The sequence below is a fragment of the Cherax quadricarinatus genome, chromosome 10 (assembly GCF_038502225.1).
Source record: "Cherax quadricarinatus isolate ZL_2023a chromosome 10, ASM3850222v1, whole genome shotgun sequence".
In the NCBI taxonomy this organism is placed as follows: domain Eukaryota; kingdom Metazoa; phylum Arthropoda; class Malacostraca; order Decapoda; family Parastacidae; genus Cherax; species Cherax quadricarinatus.
This window is the reverse complement of record NC_091301.1, coordinates 12,199,606-12,219,124: the sequence shown is the minus strand read 5'-3', so window position 1 is coordinate 12,219,124 and position 19,519 is coordinate 12,199,606. Positions and strand designations below refer to the sequence as shown.

Genomic DNA, 19,519 nt, shown 5'->3' with positions numbered 1-19,519 from the left:
TTACTGGGTTGTGACAGTCCAGTGAGCAAGATGCTGTTACTGTATTGTAACAGTCCCAGGAGCAAGATGCTCTTACTGGGTTGATGGATTGTAACAGTCCAAAGATCAAGATGCTGTTACTGGGTTGATGGGCTGTGACAGTCCAGTGAGCAAGATGCTGTTACTGAGTAGTGACAGTCCAGTGAGCAAGATGCTGTTACTGAGTTGATGGGCTGTGACAGTCCAGTGAGCAAGTTGCTGTTACTATGTTGATGGGCTGTGACAGTCCAGTGAGCAAGATGTTGTTACTGGGTTGTGACAGTCCAGTGAGCAAGATGCTGTTACTGAGTTGTGACAGTCCAGTGAGCAAGATGCTGTTACTGGGTTGTGACAGTCCAGTGAGCAAGATGCTGTTACTGGGTTGTGACAGTCCAGTGAGCAAGATGCTGTTACTGGGTTGTGACAGTCCAGTGAGCAAGATGCTGTTACTGGGTTGTGACAGTCCAGTGAGCAAGATGCTGTTACTGGGTTGTGACAGTCCAGCGAGCAAGTTGTTGTTACTGGGTTGATGGGCTGTGACAGTCAAGTGAGCAAGTTGCTGTTACTTGGTTGTGACAATCCAATGAGCAAGATGCTGTTACTGGGTTGATGGGTTGTAACAGTCCAAGGAGCAAAGTGCTGTTACTGGGTTGTAACAGTCCCAGGAGCAAGATGCTCTTACTGGGTTGATGGATTGTAACAGTCCAAAGATCAAGATGCTGTTACTGGGTTAATGCGTTGTGACAGCTCGGGTAGTAAATTTTATTCCCGTTCATTTGTAAATTTGATCATTATATACATTTTTCTCCGGGATAGGAATCAATTAAGATTTTATATTATAAACAACAACCATGTTGCCTATTGAAAGTGAAAAAAATAGTTATTCTATTATGTATTTTCAGTCCAATGTGAGAGGAATCCATAGATGTACTGAGATTTCCCGTAGCTCAATCGCTAGCGCACTCAGCTCACACACTGAGGTCTGGGGATCTAATCCCGGTACGGCTGGAAAACATTAGGACATGTTTCCATAAGATACCTACTGTCCATGTTCATCCATCAGTTAAATGGGTAACTGGGTGTTAGTCGACTGTTATGGGTCTCATCTAGGGACAAAACTGACCTAATTTGCCCGAAATGTTCTGCAAAATAAACGGCTTTCTTTATAGTAGTATGTCATTATTGTTGTTAATACTGTCTCCAATTCTACAATACTTATGCCTAGCTTCTGGCCCAAGCATGTCAAAATTGACATTCTATGGAGTTAAAAGCACTTATGGATGGGAATCATTTACAATTAAGGTGTCAGCTTTAGATACATAGACTCACTTGAGATCAAAAAGAATAGTAAACAGTTCATCTGAAAAATGGAAACTCGGTTACTGATACCTGTTCCAATGTCTATATAGGAACCATCGCTCTGCGTGACAGCATCATCACCACCACCAGCGGCACCAGTGGGTTGATGGACAGAGCCATCAACATACATAACTTATGAAAGAGAGAGTACTGTGTGACTTAGCATCATTACAAATTAAGCCATTAAACAAGTTTAGCTTCAAAACATAGCCATGAGTATGATCCCAAAATGAGGGACAGTGATCAGGAAGTAGGTAATCTCTCATGGTGCGGATTTTATTATTATAATCAAGGGGAAGAGCTCAACCCGGAGGATTATACAGCGCCTGGGGGGGGGGGGGGGAATGTTGAAGGCATTCAGGCTTAATTCGGGGAACTGGAGCACAGATCCAATTTCCTAAATCAAGAGCCCCTCACCAGCAATAATATATATATATATATATATATATATATATATATATATATATATATATATATATATATATATATATATATATATATATGAAAAAAATTATTGAAAAGAGAATGCCATGAGCATAACTCTTTCTTTGCAGTACAAATAGGTAATTATTAATAGGTAATTCCATTCCTTCCATGAATGAAACGATATATGACCATCCTCTCAAATGTCTCACAAGCAACTGGTTAGAGATATTGGGCGACACTTTCACGGTACAGCGAAAATGTGAAATTCTCATTTAATTTCGTGGAAATGATTTGAATAGTTACTCCTGCACATTTTCTTTATAATGTTGTTCTTCAGTCATCAGAACTGAGTGGTAAACAAGGCGACGACCTGGCGAGCTGATCTTTATTTTAGTCGGTGTATGGCAGACATGTTGATCGAGGACATAGGCACCGTTGTGAATAATTGTGAGGAGGAAGGAGGAGAAGCAGCGGGGTACAGCTCAGACCTGGTCATGGAGGATGAGAAGGACGAGGAGGCGGAAATGGTGGCGGACGAGGTACCCTCCACCTCCATCATCGTCACCAACCTCCTCGCTCCTACTTTTGATGACCCACATGAACGAGTGAGTCTTGTAGCTGGTTTATATACCACGAGTCTGCTTTACCAGTGTTGGGGTTTGGGATCTGCAGGAGGGAAGCTGTGACCGCTGTCGTCGTTAATTTGGATTTAATCCTTTCGAGGAATTTTTTTTGGGGGGATATTCTTAATTAAAGTTCTCATAGTGTAACTTGACAGCGTTATTACTTACCCTATACCCATCCTGTATGGGGTAGCCACCCCATTCTCATATTGTCGGTGGTTCGGTTGGCAACGCTCTCGCCTCACTGTCCGTGGTACAATCCCTGGCATGGGTGGAAATGTTGGGCATGTTTCCTTACACCTGCTGTCTCTCTTTGCATAGCAATAAGTAGGTACCTGGGTGTTAGTCGACTGGTGTTGGTTGCACCCTGGGGGGACCCCAGTGGAAATAAGTCCCTGATGATGCACTGGCTTAATTGGGTTATTCTGGGGGGTTAATCCTTCAGGTTAAAAATCCAAACAATTCTTATTTTGTATGGCAGTCACTGATTCTTCATTCAAATCACCAAAGTCGGCGACTTATCCAGGCGGCATAGTTGACGACCTATTAAAATATAGTCACGCGTTATCTAAGTAAACCCCTTAAGGGAGGCTCCTTAATGTTTGTGAGTTCTTGATCAGAGGAATTGGACCTGCCCTCCCTTTCTTTGGATTGAGTCTGAGTTCTTCCCATTCCCTAAGATGCTGTATGACCCTTATGGGTTTAGGTCAAGTTAGATTGTTAGGTTAGTGCTTCTCACTTTTGCTAAAGTTAGGTATGGTAGGACTACATTTGTAGAAAAATAAGAGCCTTCTCCTGAGTGATTGTAACGTGGTAATATCAGTGAGATCACTGCCATGGCCTGTGGCCTGGTGGCTAAAGCTCTCGCTTCACACAGTGAGTGTCTGGGTTCGATTCCCAGTGAGGGTAGAAACATTGGGCGTGTTTCTTTACATAAGTTGTCTACGTTCACCCTTTCAAGACAGGTGATACTGCTGACTTACAAAATGTACAGAGAACCTTCACGGCACGCATAATGGAAATAAAACGCCTCAATTACTGGGAGTGCTTGAAGTTCCTGAACCTGTATTCCCTGGAACTCTGGTGGGAGAGATGCATGATTATATACACCTGGAAAATCCTAGAGGGACTAGTACCGAACTTCCACACGAAAATCACTTATGAAAGCAAAAGACTCGGCAGACGACGCAACATCCCCCTCAATGAAAAACGGGTGTCATTAGCACGTTAAGAGACAACACAATAAGTGTCAGGGGCCCAAGACTGTTCAACTGCCTCCCAGCATACAGTTAGTTAGCTTAATATGTTTATTATGCACCCCATACCCATCCTGTGGGCGGTAGTCAAAAGATTACAGAGGTACATAATTGGTCCAGGGACTGGACTCCAAAGTTTTGATAGCTGAGCAAGTTACAAAGGTAATGAACTAGATCTGGTCATAATCATGACCAAGTTACAAAGGTAATGAGCTCCAGGTAGAGCTGGTCACACTCATGAATAATTGCAAAGGTAATGAATCAAACACATTAATCATGAGAATTTACAAAGGTAATGAGCTCCAGGTAGAGCTGGTCACAATCATGACAAGTTTCAAAGGTAATGAATGATAAACACGTTATCACATGATTACAATCATAGACACATTACAGAGTAATGAGCAGTTAACAAACATATACTACCTAACAGAATACTCCATTCTACTGAATGAACAGCAATGCATGCAACCATATGACCTGTCTTTGTAATACTCATTTGTGCTTTATAGTTATCTGTTTACAATAATGTCTTATCACTGATTTCATCATTGCTTAGTTAATCTTAAGTTAATTATAAGCCAGCCCGTAATGCTATGCATATAAGTGGCTTTGGCATGCTGCTCTTACCTGTATTTTTTTTGTACCTCTGTATGTATGCTAAAATTTCTAAATAAATAAATAAATAAATAAATAGTAGGGAATTCATCCAATGCCCCAACAACAGATGTTGCTAGGTGCCTGTCTCTCGGCAGACAGCCATTGCAAACAGCAGCAAGTTGCCCCGGGATCTGTTGCTTGCACGAGCACCATCGCCCCTCCCCAAGAGGTCCAAGAAGCCAGTGACTCCGTTAGCAGCCCGATGGAGAGCTGCCCTAGGGACATGTCAGCGTCCTGGTGGACACCAAGTTGATTGAAGATCCCAGGCCCTCGTGTGCACGGATGTTGAAGCTTGAGGAACTGAGTACACACTGCCTGTGGCACACCTGACAGCTGCCTCGCGGTCGAACTCCACGATGCTGTCCCTGTAGTAGAAGTTCCTGTGAGCCCGGCATTCCCTGCAGTGCCATCGCTTACATCGTGGGTTAGGGGAGAAGTACCCTCTACAGATGGGGTGGCGCTGGGAGTTGGTTGGGTGAGGCGGGGGAGACTGGCAGGGGTGAGGCGTTATGAGAGGGTCACTGTTTACTACACACGCCCTCCCCCTCCCCCCCAGCGGAGAGGGGGGGAGGCGCTGACTGGTCGTGACTCAACAACACTAAACCCTCTAAAACTGCACAACACTTCAACTATTTACGCTGAAACGATGCACTGGGATGTCCGTTCGCTGCTCTGGTATCTTCTCAAAGCATTCACACTGAGTTCTGTTAAGTAGGGACCTGGTCAGCCTCTTTGACCAGGAGCTATCCTTGAAAATCCCGCAGCTAGCCCGCTACACAACCTGCCGCGTCGGCCATGATGCTCTATAAGGGGGATTACCAATAGACCCCTGGCTGTCTTCAAGCAGGCACTGGACAAGCACCTAAAGTCGGTACCTGACCAGCCGGGCTGTGGCTCGTATGTTGGATTGTGTGCAGCCAGCAGTAACAGCCTGGTTGATCAGGCCCTGATCCTCCATGAGGCCTGGTCACATACCGGGCCGCGGGGGCGTTGACCCCCGGAAATCTCTCCAGGTAAACTCCAGGTAATCAGTAAAATGGATACCTTGGTGTTAGTCGACTGGTGTGGGTCGCATCCCGGAACAAAATTGACCAAATTTGCCCAAAATGCTCTGCATAACAAGTGGCTTTCTATATAGCATGTCATTGATGTCATGCAGCATGTGCATGTACTTGTAGAAATAAAGATAATAACAATATCTTTATTTCTACAAGTACATGTACATGCTGCATGACATCAATGACATGCCACTATTCAGTCAAAAGATTACAGAGGCACATATAGGTCCAGTAACTAAGCTCCAACATTTTGTTAGCTAAGCAAGTTAGAGTACCACTGTAATGATTTTTTTTGCATATTGATTCAGGAACAATAGTAATAAGGGTTTTACACAGTATTCAGAGAAGTCACCAAATTTCAAAGGCACTGAAGTCAGCAAGTTACACAGGCGGCATTAATTTTTTAATATCTGTTGTGATGAATGCCAAGGTAACTTGACTAGACATTCATATATCCTTTTGTTGTAAATTATAATATGTTGTAATCGAGCATAAGCATAGGCTTGATGAAAAGATGTGTGGATGGCTATTTGCTTGTTAAGCGATCGTGTTAAAATTAGTTTTCTTAAGTTCTGTTTAACTTGCCAATAATTAAAATAAAGTGCTGCAGTATATAAATTATAGTGCTTCCTACCTATGTATGATTTGTTTAATTTTTTTATTATCACACTGGCCGATTCCCACCAAGGCAGGGTGGCCCGAAAAAGAAAAACTTTCACCATCATTCACTCCATCACTGTCTTGCCAGAAGGGTGCTTTACACTACAGTTTTTAAACTGCAACATTAACGCCCCTCCTTCAGAGTGCAGGCACTGTACTTCCCATCTCCAGGACTCAAGTCCGGCCTGCCGGTTTCCCTGAACCCCTTCATAAATGTTACTTTGCTCACACTCCAACAGCACGTCAAGTATTAAAAACCATTTGTCTCCATTCACTCCTATCAAACACGCTCACGCATGCCTGCTGGAAGTCCAAGCCCCTCGCACACAAAACCTCCTTTACCCCTTCTCTCCAACCTTTCCTAGGCCGACCCCTACCCCGCCTTCCTTCCACTACAGACTGATACACTCTTGAAGTCATTCTGTTTCGTTCCATTCTCTCTACATGTCCGAACCACCTCAACAACCCTTCCTCAGCCCTCTGGACAACAGTTTTGGTAATCCCGCACCTCCTCCTAACTTCCAAACTACGAATTCTCTGCATTATATTCACACCACACATTGCCCTCAGACATGACATCTCCACTGCCTCCAGCCTTCTCCTCGCTGCAACATTCATCACCCATGCCTCACACCCATATAAGAGCATTGGTAAAACTATACTCTCATACATTCCCCTCTTTGCCTCCAAGGACAAAGTTCTTTGTCTCCACAGACTCCTAAGTGCACCACTCACTCTTTTCCCCTCATCAATTCTATGATTCACCTCATCTTTCATAGACCCATCCGCTGACACGTCCACTCCCAAATATCTGAATACATTCACCTCCTCCATACTCTCTCCCTCCAATCTGATATTTAATATTTGTTTAATATTAATGTCAAATGATTGTGGTTAGCCACTGTACTACTAGTGTGGACTGCTGGTAAGCATTGAGTGAACCTTTCTCAACGGTTGGTGGTCAGTGTTGTCAGGTGTTAGCCTTGCGTGTACTTTTGTCTGTTCTTCAGTTGGCTGTACAACTTTCTATATAGCTTTTTTATTGTAGCTATATTATAGATTTTCACATAATTATAGTGTTAAACTGAGCCTGTGTTAAATCGCTAATTTAAAGATTTTAGTAACTCCCATAGGATTTAAATTTTTTTTTTTTTGTGTGTATTAACCCGTAAACGGTCCAAGTAGATCTACATTCACGTGTGTAGTGCTACAAAAATAGATCTACGTTTTTGTTACATATTTTCAAATATAGCAAAAAAAAAAAAAAAAATTTTTACACATTTTCAAATGTAAAAAACAAAAAGATCTACTTTTTTTACATACTTTCAAATGTTGAAAAAACGTATATATGCGTTTGGACCGTTTACGGGTTAATAAACTTTAATTAGAATATTATATTACACTATTGAATTTCACTGATACGTCTGTTTTCATGTGGCCAGCAGTAACAGCCTGGTTGATCAGGCCCTGATCCACCGCAAGGCCTGGTCACAGACTGGGTTGCGGGGGCATCGACCCCTGAAACCCTCTCCAAGTATACTTGTTAATATATGCCTTAAGCATAATTATCATGTACAGTATTTATTCTTTGTCCTTTATTTGTTATTTCTGTATTTTAAATGCTTCCATCAATGTATTCTTTGCTTATTTGATATTTATTTTAACAATATTATTTATAGGAAATGCCAGTATTCATTACTGGTTAATACAGCCTCTCCTCACTTAGCGACGTACTCGTTTACTGACGACTCGGACTTACGTTGGGGGCTCTGACCAGTATGTATACCTAAATAATGTATATTAGAGCTGATTTTCTCTATCATGTTTATTACAATAATACAGTACACTACTGTATGAACATTTAAAAATATACTAAAAATGTTATAAATGCTGCAGAGGTGACATTAAAACAATATCATAGATGGTCAACATAAACCCGCTACCATTATAGTATGCTCCTTGCTTAGCCATGAATTCTTTTACTGACGTGGTCTTAGGAACGATACTCGGTCGTTAAGTGAGGAGAGGCTGTATATTATCAATGTCTGAGTTTTAGCTTACACTCCATGGCAGGTGTAATGGACATGCCACTGCTTATTACTTGACATTCTTAAATTGCATAGGAACATAAGATGCATTGTGTGACAGAAAAGAATAAAACCTTCCACAGCCAAAGTCCAGGTTAAAGAACCGATTCCTTGGTGTTTTGTTTGTGGGAATGTGCAAATACTATATTGTCTTCTGCATCTGTAAGTTGGGCTCAGAATCCAATATAACTTGTAACTTGAGCTTTATTGTTCTGATCTCCCAGTCTCCCAGCATACATCAGGGGGATTACCAATAGACCCCTGGTCACAGTCTGGGCTGCAGGGGCGTTGACCCCCAGAACTCTCTCCGGGTATACTCTCCAGGTATACATTTTCATTTTTCTCCACTGTTTGAATTTGGAACTTATTTTCTGCTGTGCAGTACCTCTGAAAAGAATGGGTAAGTAATGGTATGAGGTAGCAACATTATATACAAATATGGTTACAGGGAATCTCTATTGATTCAGTTTTATCCACTGAGCTTTATTAAATTACGAGCATATATGTATGTGATTTGATAAAACCCACTGCATGGTCAATGTCAGTAAAGGTTACATATATAAACAGTAGGTGCATTTGTTTCTCTACCATAGCAAAAGAATTAAGGAGAAAGTGCATAGTACGTACTGTAATAGTCAAGCAACTAGTGTATCCAGACCCCTGGCCAAACAACTGCAATCCAACATTGACACTGCCATTAGGAGTCATTAATTGTGGTCATTAATTGTGGTCATTAATTGTAACACTTGAGATTTTTAAAGAATATTTATTACATTTATACAGTATTTAATTTTTTGCAGGATATTTTTGAGTCGCTGTTTCATGACATTGATGAGACTGTAACATTTCAATACTTCAAGAGCTTCAGAAGAGTTCGTGTAAACTTTGCTTCACATGCGCAGGCTACCCAAGCTCGTGATAAACTTCACATGACTGAGTTTAGTGGTGAAATCATTAAGTGCTACTTCACACAGGTGAGAATGACTAGTTAGCTCTAAAAGAAAAGGTTTAAATGCAATTACTGCACTATAGAGGAATCTAGGTCTTCCAATCTATGATGTTCTGGTTATCGAACTAAATCTGTAGTTAATATTTTTAAATACGGTTTATAGTTTGATGGATCGTGTAATTGTGTGTAATATTTTGATATCAAACATGTACAATATATTTGAACCCAGGATGCTGATATATTGTTTTACTAATTTCACCATAAATATAAAAACACTATATTTCTTGACTAATTTCTACCGAAAGCTATGAACCTCCCACACCTACCTCTAACAAGCATATCCAGTACCAGAAAGCTACATATACAGTAGGGCCCAATGTTACAGCATTTCGCCTTATGGTGTTTAACTAATGTGGACATTTCAAATTATGACCAAAACTCGCTATACAGCTCCCCCACCTGATTCTGTAATACGGTCACTGTGCACCACCTGGTTTGTATACATTCTCCATGAGCACCTCTCTCCATTAAATCTGGAAACTTTACAAAATTTCAAGTGTTAAGTTATTGCGTATTTTGTGTACGTACTCTGATAATTATACTCATGTATACCTGTACCTAAATAAACTTATACACTGTGCTGGCATGCAGGTATACATATAAATTGCTAAGTGTCCCTCTAGTCTTGATGCCATAGTAATAATAATACTAATACATAATAATCGCTTGGGCACATTAAATGTCTTATTTTACATTAATATAGACATTTTCATTAATCCAGCTATGGTATTTTCTTCAAAATTATAGAAGAAACACATTACATAGCATATAAACATGATACATACACCCACAGTACAATAAATATCACATAAATATGAGATGTGTTAACTGAGTGGAGGGAAAAAATTGTTTTCTCTGGTCCAGCACCAGAGAAAATGTGTATCAGTCCACCTTTGACCCAGTCACTCCCCTTAATGCATTTGGCTTTGTTTACAATTATCGGCATGACTTCTTCTCATCACTTCTCCCTTCATTTATGATGGCATCTAAAGATAGGTATGTCGATATTAATAATATCGCTCTGGGCTGGTGTAGGTAGCTGGTGTAGGGGGGTTTCCTGGCTATCTACACCTACCGAGTACCTACACCTGACTTCCTACAAATAAATACTACTCGCCTCTCACCCTACATTAAGACTACACATATTTTAAGGTAAGTAATGAGTGTACTGTGTGTGTATTTTATCGCTCTGAGCAGCTTTAAATATCATATACATGTTATGTTTGGGAGTGGGAGCTGGGTCTACCTACACCTGACTTCCTGCACTTCTCAACCTACATTAAGACTACAGATATTTTAGGGTAAATAATGAATCTACTGTGCATGTATTTTACTTTTTATTGTTTCTTAATGCCTAGTTGTACTTTTAGTTTAATATGTTAATGTGAAATTGTTATCTGGCAATTGTTTACATTTATTAGTGGAAAAAATGGCGTTCTGCTTTCCGACGATGCCTGCTTTCCAGCAGTAGCCTGGAACCTAACCTGGCATGTAAGTGGGGCCCTACTGTAATAGAAATAACATGTGTAATCGTAATAACACTGATTGCAAACAAATAACAGAATGGGTGGGGCCAGGATGGTCAACATTTGTGGCCCCAGATTATTCAACATCTTACCAGAAGATATCATAAACACGGCTGGAACAGATGTAGAAGTCTTCAAGAGAAAACTGGGCAAGTATCTTCACTGGGTGCCTGATCAATCAGGCTGTGATGGCTGTGAGGCAGTGGGCCTCCAGCAGCAACAGCCAGGTTGACCAGGTAAGCAACAGATGAGCCTGGCCCATGGCAGAGCTCTGAGAGTAGCAACTCTCAAAACTCATCAAAGGTATATCAAAGGTAAAGATTGGAGAACACTCTGGCCTGGTAGTTTTGAGACTAGTTTGCCATGGGTTTAAGCTCTCCCCATTCTGTGATTTATGGAGGAAACTATGATAAAAATATTTTTTATGCCTTCAAATAAATCTATTTCTTGGCTTGTTTCTGCCAAGCAAATACACCACAGTCAACCCATGATTTAAGTTTTAATTGACTTCAGGAATATTGGACAAAATCTGAGGGGTCAGTTGATTTAGGAACATTGGGCACAAATCCATTGTTTAAAGAATTGTTACCATCATGGCAAAACAATCCCCTTTATCCACTATAATTGCCATTTATTGGGCACCTGCCTCCTCTCGTCAATCTGTTAAAATGAGGGTCTTACTGTACATGACCACCTCATGTGCTTGAAGTGAATAAAGGTAAGTAATTAATGTATAATGCTTGATGAAACACACGAAAATTGAGCTCGGTGTACATAATTATTATACAGTGGAACCTCAGCTTATGGGTGCCCCACCATACAAGTTTTTCAGGATACAAAAATGAAAGTGAATATATAATTGTAGTTCATTGTTGTGATGTATTATGTTGTTTTTACTGCTTAAGACTGTAACTGCAACAGAAATAATTGTATTTCTTACCTTAGATATTGGGTGCTGGTGTTTGTCAGTGATTGTGAAAAGAATGGATAGTTATGCTGTAGCTCTACTGGGCTGAGGTAGATGGTAGAGGGTCTGGTACTGAAGTTGATGGTTGTACTGGAGTGTACATAAACTCTGTAATGGATTTCTGTTCTGTTTTACCATGCAGTACATTATACAACTGACGGTAAGGCATCAGCTGCTCTAGACACCGTTTCAGAGTTCTCTTCGGTGAAAAAGTCTAAGTCATTTATTCAGTCAGTCAAGTCAATCGAGCCAGTCAGTCAGTCAGTCAGTCAAGTCAGTAAGTCATTCAGACAAGTCAGTAGGATCAAAACACAATTCACAAACACAGCTAGCTTGTAGGAGAAAAGTGGAACTAAACACGTATTCACAAAGCTGGGAGTGTGGTGACAGGATGGGGGATGGCAGGAGGTCTCCCCCGCTAACCCACAACAAGGCAATCGCTTGAGGTAGGGAATGACCGCCACCACTTGTCACATAATGACGTATTTTATTAATTCTATAGTATGTATCAGGTTTTTATGTTATTTATATTGTTTATTATGTCATATTAGATGAATTGTGATAGATAAATAATCCATAGAGTTGATATTAGCATCATATTAAAGTGTTTTTGTCCTGCCTCCTAGAGCAGGAATTCCGCTGAAACGGGTTAATGGCATTTCAGTTAATTTAAATAAGGAAAATTGACTCGGTATATGAGCAGACTGGGATACGAGCAAGGTCATGGAACGGATTGAACTCGTCAGCCGAGGTTCCACAGTACTACATAGTTCTTGACACATCTACATCAGATAAATTTGAGATGATCAAATGCAAAAAATTAACAAACAAAACACAAGAAATCAATGTGATAAAAATAAATCTGAAATTTAGCTGAAAGTACAGTACATAGGGGTAGTGCCAAGAGCAGGTTTGGGGAAGGGAGAGCTTCAGACCTCCCAAGCCCCCAAATAAAAATGGTAATAATGCTGCTTCAAAATAGTTTCTAGTCCCACTTTTTCCAACCATATAGCCACTCCTACGCCATCCCCTCCCCTGCCTTTCATAGACATTCTGGCACCATCCCTGACAGTACGTAACTTTACTAACTCTGCAGCTCTTGACCACTCTGTACAAAACATACATAAGCTAACTACACATGCAGTAAAGCCTTGATGTCATGGACCTTTATGTATCTGATTTTGGGTACAAGGCAAAATATTTGGCTGGATAAATAATTGGTGCAGTGGACTAAGTCTGTTGGATTGAGATATTGTCCATTAGTGGTGGTGTGCATGTCCAGTAGGCTCTCCATACATTGGACCATGTCCATTGTGTCAGGCATTTCAGGAAGACAGATTTTTGTTTAAACATGCAACCCCCCCCCCTCCCCATTAGTCTGTTATGCAGAGGTTTCACTCTGTGCAGTATAGCAAAAATCTCCGTACCTGTATTGACATAAATTTTTTAAATCACTCTATGCAGCTTCTTTCCAGGCTGGTGTTATCTGTTGCCTAGAAGAGTGAACTGTTTACTGTCTGTTGTGAGCTGTTTCTCAGTCTTGACACTTGAATTATCAGTGTTGCTCTGAGACATATTTCACTGGTAAACTGAAATGTTGATTATGAAAGCTTTGATTTTAAATGAGGGCATAGCAGTGTCAGAACACAATAAAAAGTACTGACAAGTAGCAGATTGCAAATTCATCTTGGTATCATAAATAAAATACTGTGCAGTGTTTGATTCAGAGACTGATGTTTTATTTTATGTAAGTTTTGGCCAAATTGAGGGGGGAATGTGGGCATTTAGGAAAATAACATTCATCAGCACTAAAGAATTTTTTAGGATAGATACTGTACTGTATGATAATCTTTTCAAACTTGATGAAATTTTTTTTTTTTTTTAAATAATATTCTGTGATCTGAATGCAAGGTGCAGAGTACTGTACATAGGGCAGTATAGTAATTTGTACACGTTGTCTTGTCTTCTGTTATACTACTGTGATAATGAACTTGTGCATGACATTTTCCTTTGAGAAAGTCATATGAACTGTTCTTTAGCTAAATTATCTGATATAACAAAGCAATTCTCTCAATTAGCCAATAATTCTTGGAAGTAATCGAGAAGGAGGACCTCATCTGCAGCCCCCAAAGCGTGAAAAACAGTTCCTGATCTCTCCTCCAGCATCCCCACCAGTGGGGTGGGAACCCATTGAGGAGGCTGAACCTCTCATCAATTATGATCTCATTTCAGCAGTGGTGAACCTTGTACCAGGTAATGTGGTAAATATTTTTATTTTAGAGAATCTCAGGAATTGCTGTTTATTACATTTAACCCTTTCACTGTCCAGATTCCCAAATTGCTATTGCTTTGTGTCCACATTGAAGAAAAAAGTTTCTTCTGAAATGGTAGAGAATTTTATTCTTAAGTGAAAATTAATGGACAACTTAATGAGGATAGACTGGGGGCCCTGAATCTGCACTCTCTCGAAAGGCGTAGAATTAGGGGGGATATGATCGAGGTGTATAAATGGAAAACAGGAATAAATATAGGGGATGTAAATAGCGTGCTGAAAATTTTCAGCCAAGAGAGGACTCGCAGCAATGGTTTCAAGTTGGAAAAATTCAGATTCAGGAAGGATATAGGAAAGCACTGGTTTGGTAATAGAGTTGTGGATGAGTGGAACAAACTCCCGAGTACAGTTATTGAGGCTAAAACGTTGTGTAGTTTTAAAAATAGGTTAGATAGATACATGAGTGGGTGTGGGTTTGTGTGAGTTGGACCCGAGTAGCTTGTGCTGCTGGGTCTGGTGCTGTGCTCCTTCCTTGAGTGGAGGTGACCAGACTGGGTGGGTCATTGGGCTAATCCTGGGGGGACACATGGACCTGCTCTGCATGGGTCAGTAGGCCTGTTGCAGTGCTCCTTCTTTCTTATGTTCTTACAAAATTATGCAGGCACAAAGTTAGCGGTCCTGGCGCAATTTATGCATCAGCAATTTCGCCTGAGTTCTTTTGTAAGGTAATTCCACTGCTCCATTTGATCAATTTTTTGGTTATTTTGCTAGAATCCTTCTGTTCTATTGATTGAGCAAGAGAAACCACTCATTCAACTATCAAAACAAGCCTATATAATGCACAGAAGGCAGTAATTTGGCTAGTTTTACACAAAATTAAAAAAAACTCCGATTTAAAAAATAGTCTAAAATAAATGCTAAATATTGCAGGTACTAAGACAGTTCCTGTGTTCATTAATCACATCCCCAGCTTGAATTCATCATCACACAAAAAAATCAGACTTACCCTATTTCTCATATAATGAAATATAACCAGGAATGATTGGTCATGGTTTATGACATCCCAGCAATTGAATCTGGCTTGTTAAAATCCCATAAAACAGACCAGGAGGGGGGTGTAGGGTTCTTAACCTGTCCTCAGGAACATCGGCAAAAATATTTTTGCTACTTAGAGCCCATTTTCGAGCTACTTCCAGTTCTGAAACCATTCAAATCATCCATATTTCAGTAGTATATCTTCCTTTCTATCAAATGACACAAAGAAACCACTATTGAAAACCATCCTCAGTTGCTATTTTAAACCAGTCAGTTTTGCTTTTACTACCATACACCACATGAGGCAGGACATTTTCTTTTATGCTGTGTGTACACTACACGGACACATTTTCTTATAACTAGGTCGGCTTATCCGAGGGAGCTGTGCTCAAAGCATAGATCTACTTGAGGGACTCTGGTATCAATAACATGCATAGATCTGCATAATGGTCATTGAAAGGGTTAATACAAGCAGTCTGCTCTGTCATACGTATCCTGAAGTGGTAGCATGTTAATTTGAAAATGAAAATTGAATAGCTCCCTTATTTGCATCTTTACTTACTAAAGCTGTTAGTGTGGAGAACTCTTTATCCTTAGATCCAAAACCCATTAACTTATTTTTTTAAACAGTTGCTTTAGTTACCATAGTGTTGCAATTACAGTACAGAAAGAAAATTCATTGTTGGTTTCCTGAATTTTTCCTTTCAAGCCAAAAGGTTCTCATACTCAAGTCTGAAGTATCTATTGCTCATAATTATTCTTGTCAGTATTTTACATAATTTTACAAATTTTCTAAATTCACAATTTGGAACATAAATTTGAAGACTTAAAACTATTGAATACCTCTTCTAAGGTTCCAATACCTGAAGAATGACCAGCTTGATTGAAAGTCTCATCTTTATTTTATATGGAAGTACTTTAGCAGTTTCATATACAAGTGGGTTCTTTGTTGAGGTGAAAAGCTATAGTTTCAAAGAACAGGAACTTCCTTTAATTTCTTTGTATCAAACCTGAATACCTTCATCTCTCTGTCTTGCAACCTTTGTTCTGTTGCCACAAACAATCCAGCTGCTGTCGTTCTTGCCATTTCTAAAACCATTATAATGTCTATGCTGTGCCTTCTGCTGACCTATACCTGGAGGGCATTTCGGGGGTCAGTGCTCCTGCAGCCTGATCTGTGACCAGGCCTCATGGTGGATCAGGGCCTGATCATCCAGGCTGTTACTGCTGGCCACATGTTAACCGTCGTATGAACCACAGCCTGGCTGGTCAGGTATGACTTTACATGCCTGTCCAGCTCCTTGAAGACAGTCAGGGGTCTATTGGTGATTCCCCTTATGTATGCTGGGAGGCAGTTAAAAGTCTTGGGGCCCCTGACGCTCGTGGCGGCCCTGCTTTTCATCGGGGGGATGTTGCATCTCCCGCTGAGTCTTTTGTTTTCATAGGGAGTGATTTTCGTGTGTGGATTTGGGGCTAGTCCCTGTAGGCTTATATCTGTCTGTCAGATACGAGGATGAGGAACAGGATGGGAGTGAGTACTGTATCTTTTGGGAGAGAGATTTTCACTGTAGCCACCTCTGACTTTACTCTGTTTACTACTACTCTGTGTTCGATTTGTAGGAAGTTATAGATCCATCTACCCACTTTTCCTGTTATTCCTTTATCACGCATTTTGTGTGCTGTTACACCATGATTGCACTTGTCGAAGGTTTAATTGAATGTTTTAAGTCCATACCACAATTAAAATAATAACACTATATTTTATCACATAAATTTATTATTACATGTAGTTATCTTTCAAATGTAAACATTAATTTCTTGTTTTCCAGGGGAGGCCCATGAACTGCATCCAGCAATGGAAGATAAACCTGGAATTATTGTCCATGTTTGTGAGGACAGTCAATCCACTGATGAGGAGCAGGGGGGAGCAAAAAGACGTATTGTTTCACAGACTCGTCGACCTACTTAATGTGCCTCAAACAAATAGTGATTCTTGTGAATTGTAGGTACATTTGGATTCCATTTTATCAATTTTGGATCCATAAAACTATGAAATTCGGTGGGGTACCTCCTTGCATCCATAGGGGATGTCTGTAGAATATCAAATTCTTTTAGGGCTGTAAAAGGTGGAGTGTCATCTATGGCTGTTAAGTGGCTGTTACTTTTCAGTTATTACATGCTTTAAATACATTGACCCCTTGACTCTCATATGTTGGCTATCTTGTGGTTCATTTTGTACTTATTCCATTCCTATGGCTGTTGGGGTTATCAATGTCATGAATTTTTGAGAGCTTCTTGCTGCATATATAAACTGCCAAGCTTTATTAAAAATATTTTCCCACTGAACAAACAGTATTTGTGTAGGTATTAGTTGACACAGTAGTGTACGCTTATCATTCATTATTTTAAGTGTTGAGGATTTTGATGCACTGTGTTGAAAAATGTTTTACCATATTAATCTGATATTTCCTGAGTGGTCTAACAATGTCAGCAGTAGGAAGACAGTCTCCATTCTTCATTATGTGAAAAAGTTTTGCACATTTTTGTAATAATGATAATAATAATTACATAAAGAAAATTTAATAATGGAATACAACTTTGCACTGTCATTCTAGACATTGGAATTTGGAGGCTCCTTGAATTTCTGGAACATACACACAAAAGAAACTGTCTTAAAGAAAAAAAATGTCAAATAAAAATGGGTACTTGTGAATGCTTGTAATGTAACCTGTATACTAATGCTGTCTTGTACTGACATCAGTGTGTTGCTGCTGTTGCTGCTGCTTCATGTGATTATGCCTCTGTTTTATCAACATGTCTATTAATATATCGATGTTCAATATCTGTTGCCTAGTTACACCATTGTATGATATTTTCTCTGGGAAAGTTTATGGAGTATTCACAGTTCCATTATGATGATAATATCACTTACATCACATAAATACAGCATTTAGGCTAAAAGAATTGCAGTCTTGAAGGGGACTACTTTTCTGCAGTGTTTCCTGTCCACATTCACAATGTTTAAACCACTTGTTGGTTAACTTTGTGCAGTCTAGGTCTTGTTTTTCTTATAAAGATCTGGCAACATTTTTGGCCCTTCAACACTTGCAGATTAGCACTTGCTACTTGTGCTTTGTATTTGTTTAGTTCACAGTAGTTAATTTTCCTTTTTTTTTTTTACCCCAGCCACTTATTTCATTGGCTACAAACAATAAGTCTTCAATAAGTCTCTGAAACAGTTGTTCTTCTCATCTTTGTGTATTCATTAGGAGTTAAGTTATATTATTTCAGTAAACAAGAAAATTTGTTTAAAAATATTTTCTTGCAGTAACATTATTATTTTTTTTCCATCTAGTTTTATCTGATGAATCCAGTGGCGTTTCTTAAACCTGTGCAACCCGCTATGACCATAGGCAATGTATTCTAATTGTTTAGTTTATGAAAAATAACTGGCCTTTAAAATTCTTCCATAAAGAGGAATGCCTTCATTGTGCTGCTGAAAAAATTATATGTAGGAAACGTTGTTTACATCTTAACTGAAATACTCTAGAAATTTGACATTTTGGGACTTTGTCATAATTATTTTTCCAATGTGTACTCCATGAACTACGATACGCTTGCTCCACACTCCAGTTTCTAAAGTACTGAGTTGTATATGGCCCATATGGGTTTAGTGCTTGTTTTCTCATGATGATAATGTACCAGTAATTGTACTTTCATTTCAATTATTAGTGACTTTTTCTTGCATTTATGGAAAAAATACACAGTAAAAACAAAATTGGTACTCTTCATTGTAAAGAGTGAGTGAACACAGCCTGGATGAGGGGCAGCGTTACGAGTGGTTGATCACAGTGGCTAGTGAAAACACTTGTGGCACACACCACTTCTTCGTGTCCCAACAGAGTTGTGGGGAAACTGCCAGGGCTGTGATTTAGTGGTTGAACCTAGTCATTGGAGAAACTCTTAAATGGTACAGGACTTAATACCCTTATAACCAAATTGAAGAAGAAATAAATTATTGATTTTAAAGTGTATGGAATGACTGTGCCTGACTGTAGTCATAATATTAGTTTCTAAATTAAGTGTATTTAAATTCAATTGAAGCCACATTCAGATATATATATATATATATATATATAGTGCAATATATTTTACCTAATTTAATTATATTTTCTTTACTGTGAAATGCAAGCATGAGTGTAAACAAGTATAGTGTATATCATGTGCTAGTTATAAGATAAAGCTGTAAATAGAAATTAATATATTTTTTTTCAATGCACCAGCCGCATCCCACCAAGGCAGGGTGAACTAACGAGAGAAACGAAAGTTTTTCCTTTTAAATTTAGTAATTAAGTAATATATATTTGTCTAAAGTTTTATCATATTCTGAGAACACAGTGACCAGAACTGTGAAAAAGTGTGAATCCTGACATCATATTTGTTTCATAGCATCTCAGATTAAAATGGTTTCCATGATTGGTAATATACATGAGCCTTTTAATTTTGCACAGCTACAGCTATAGTTAAAAAAAAATAAGCCTTAAACCCCCTCCCCATCTTCCCCAG

At 39.4% G+C, this 19,519-nt stretch overlaps 1 protein-coding gene across 1 annotated transcript; it reads left to right on the top strand.

Moving 5' to 3' along the window:
* Positions 1–2,124: 2,124 nt before the first annotated feature.
* sra (RRM_RCAN_like domain containing protein Sra) lies at positions 2,125–19,092 on the top strand. The gene is made up of 4 exons (XM_053775581.2): positions 2,125–2,408; positions 8,945–9,118; positions 13,725–13,899; positions 16,783–19,092. The coding sequence occupies exons 1-4, from the start codon at positions 2,205–2,207 to the stop codon at positions 16,920–16,922; spliced, it is 693 nt and encodes a 230-aa protein (XP_053631556.1). The 5' UTR covers positions 2,125–2,204; the 3' UTR covers positions 16,923–19,092.
* Positions 19,093–19,519: the final 427 nt, after the last annotated feature.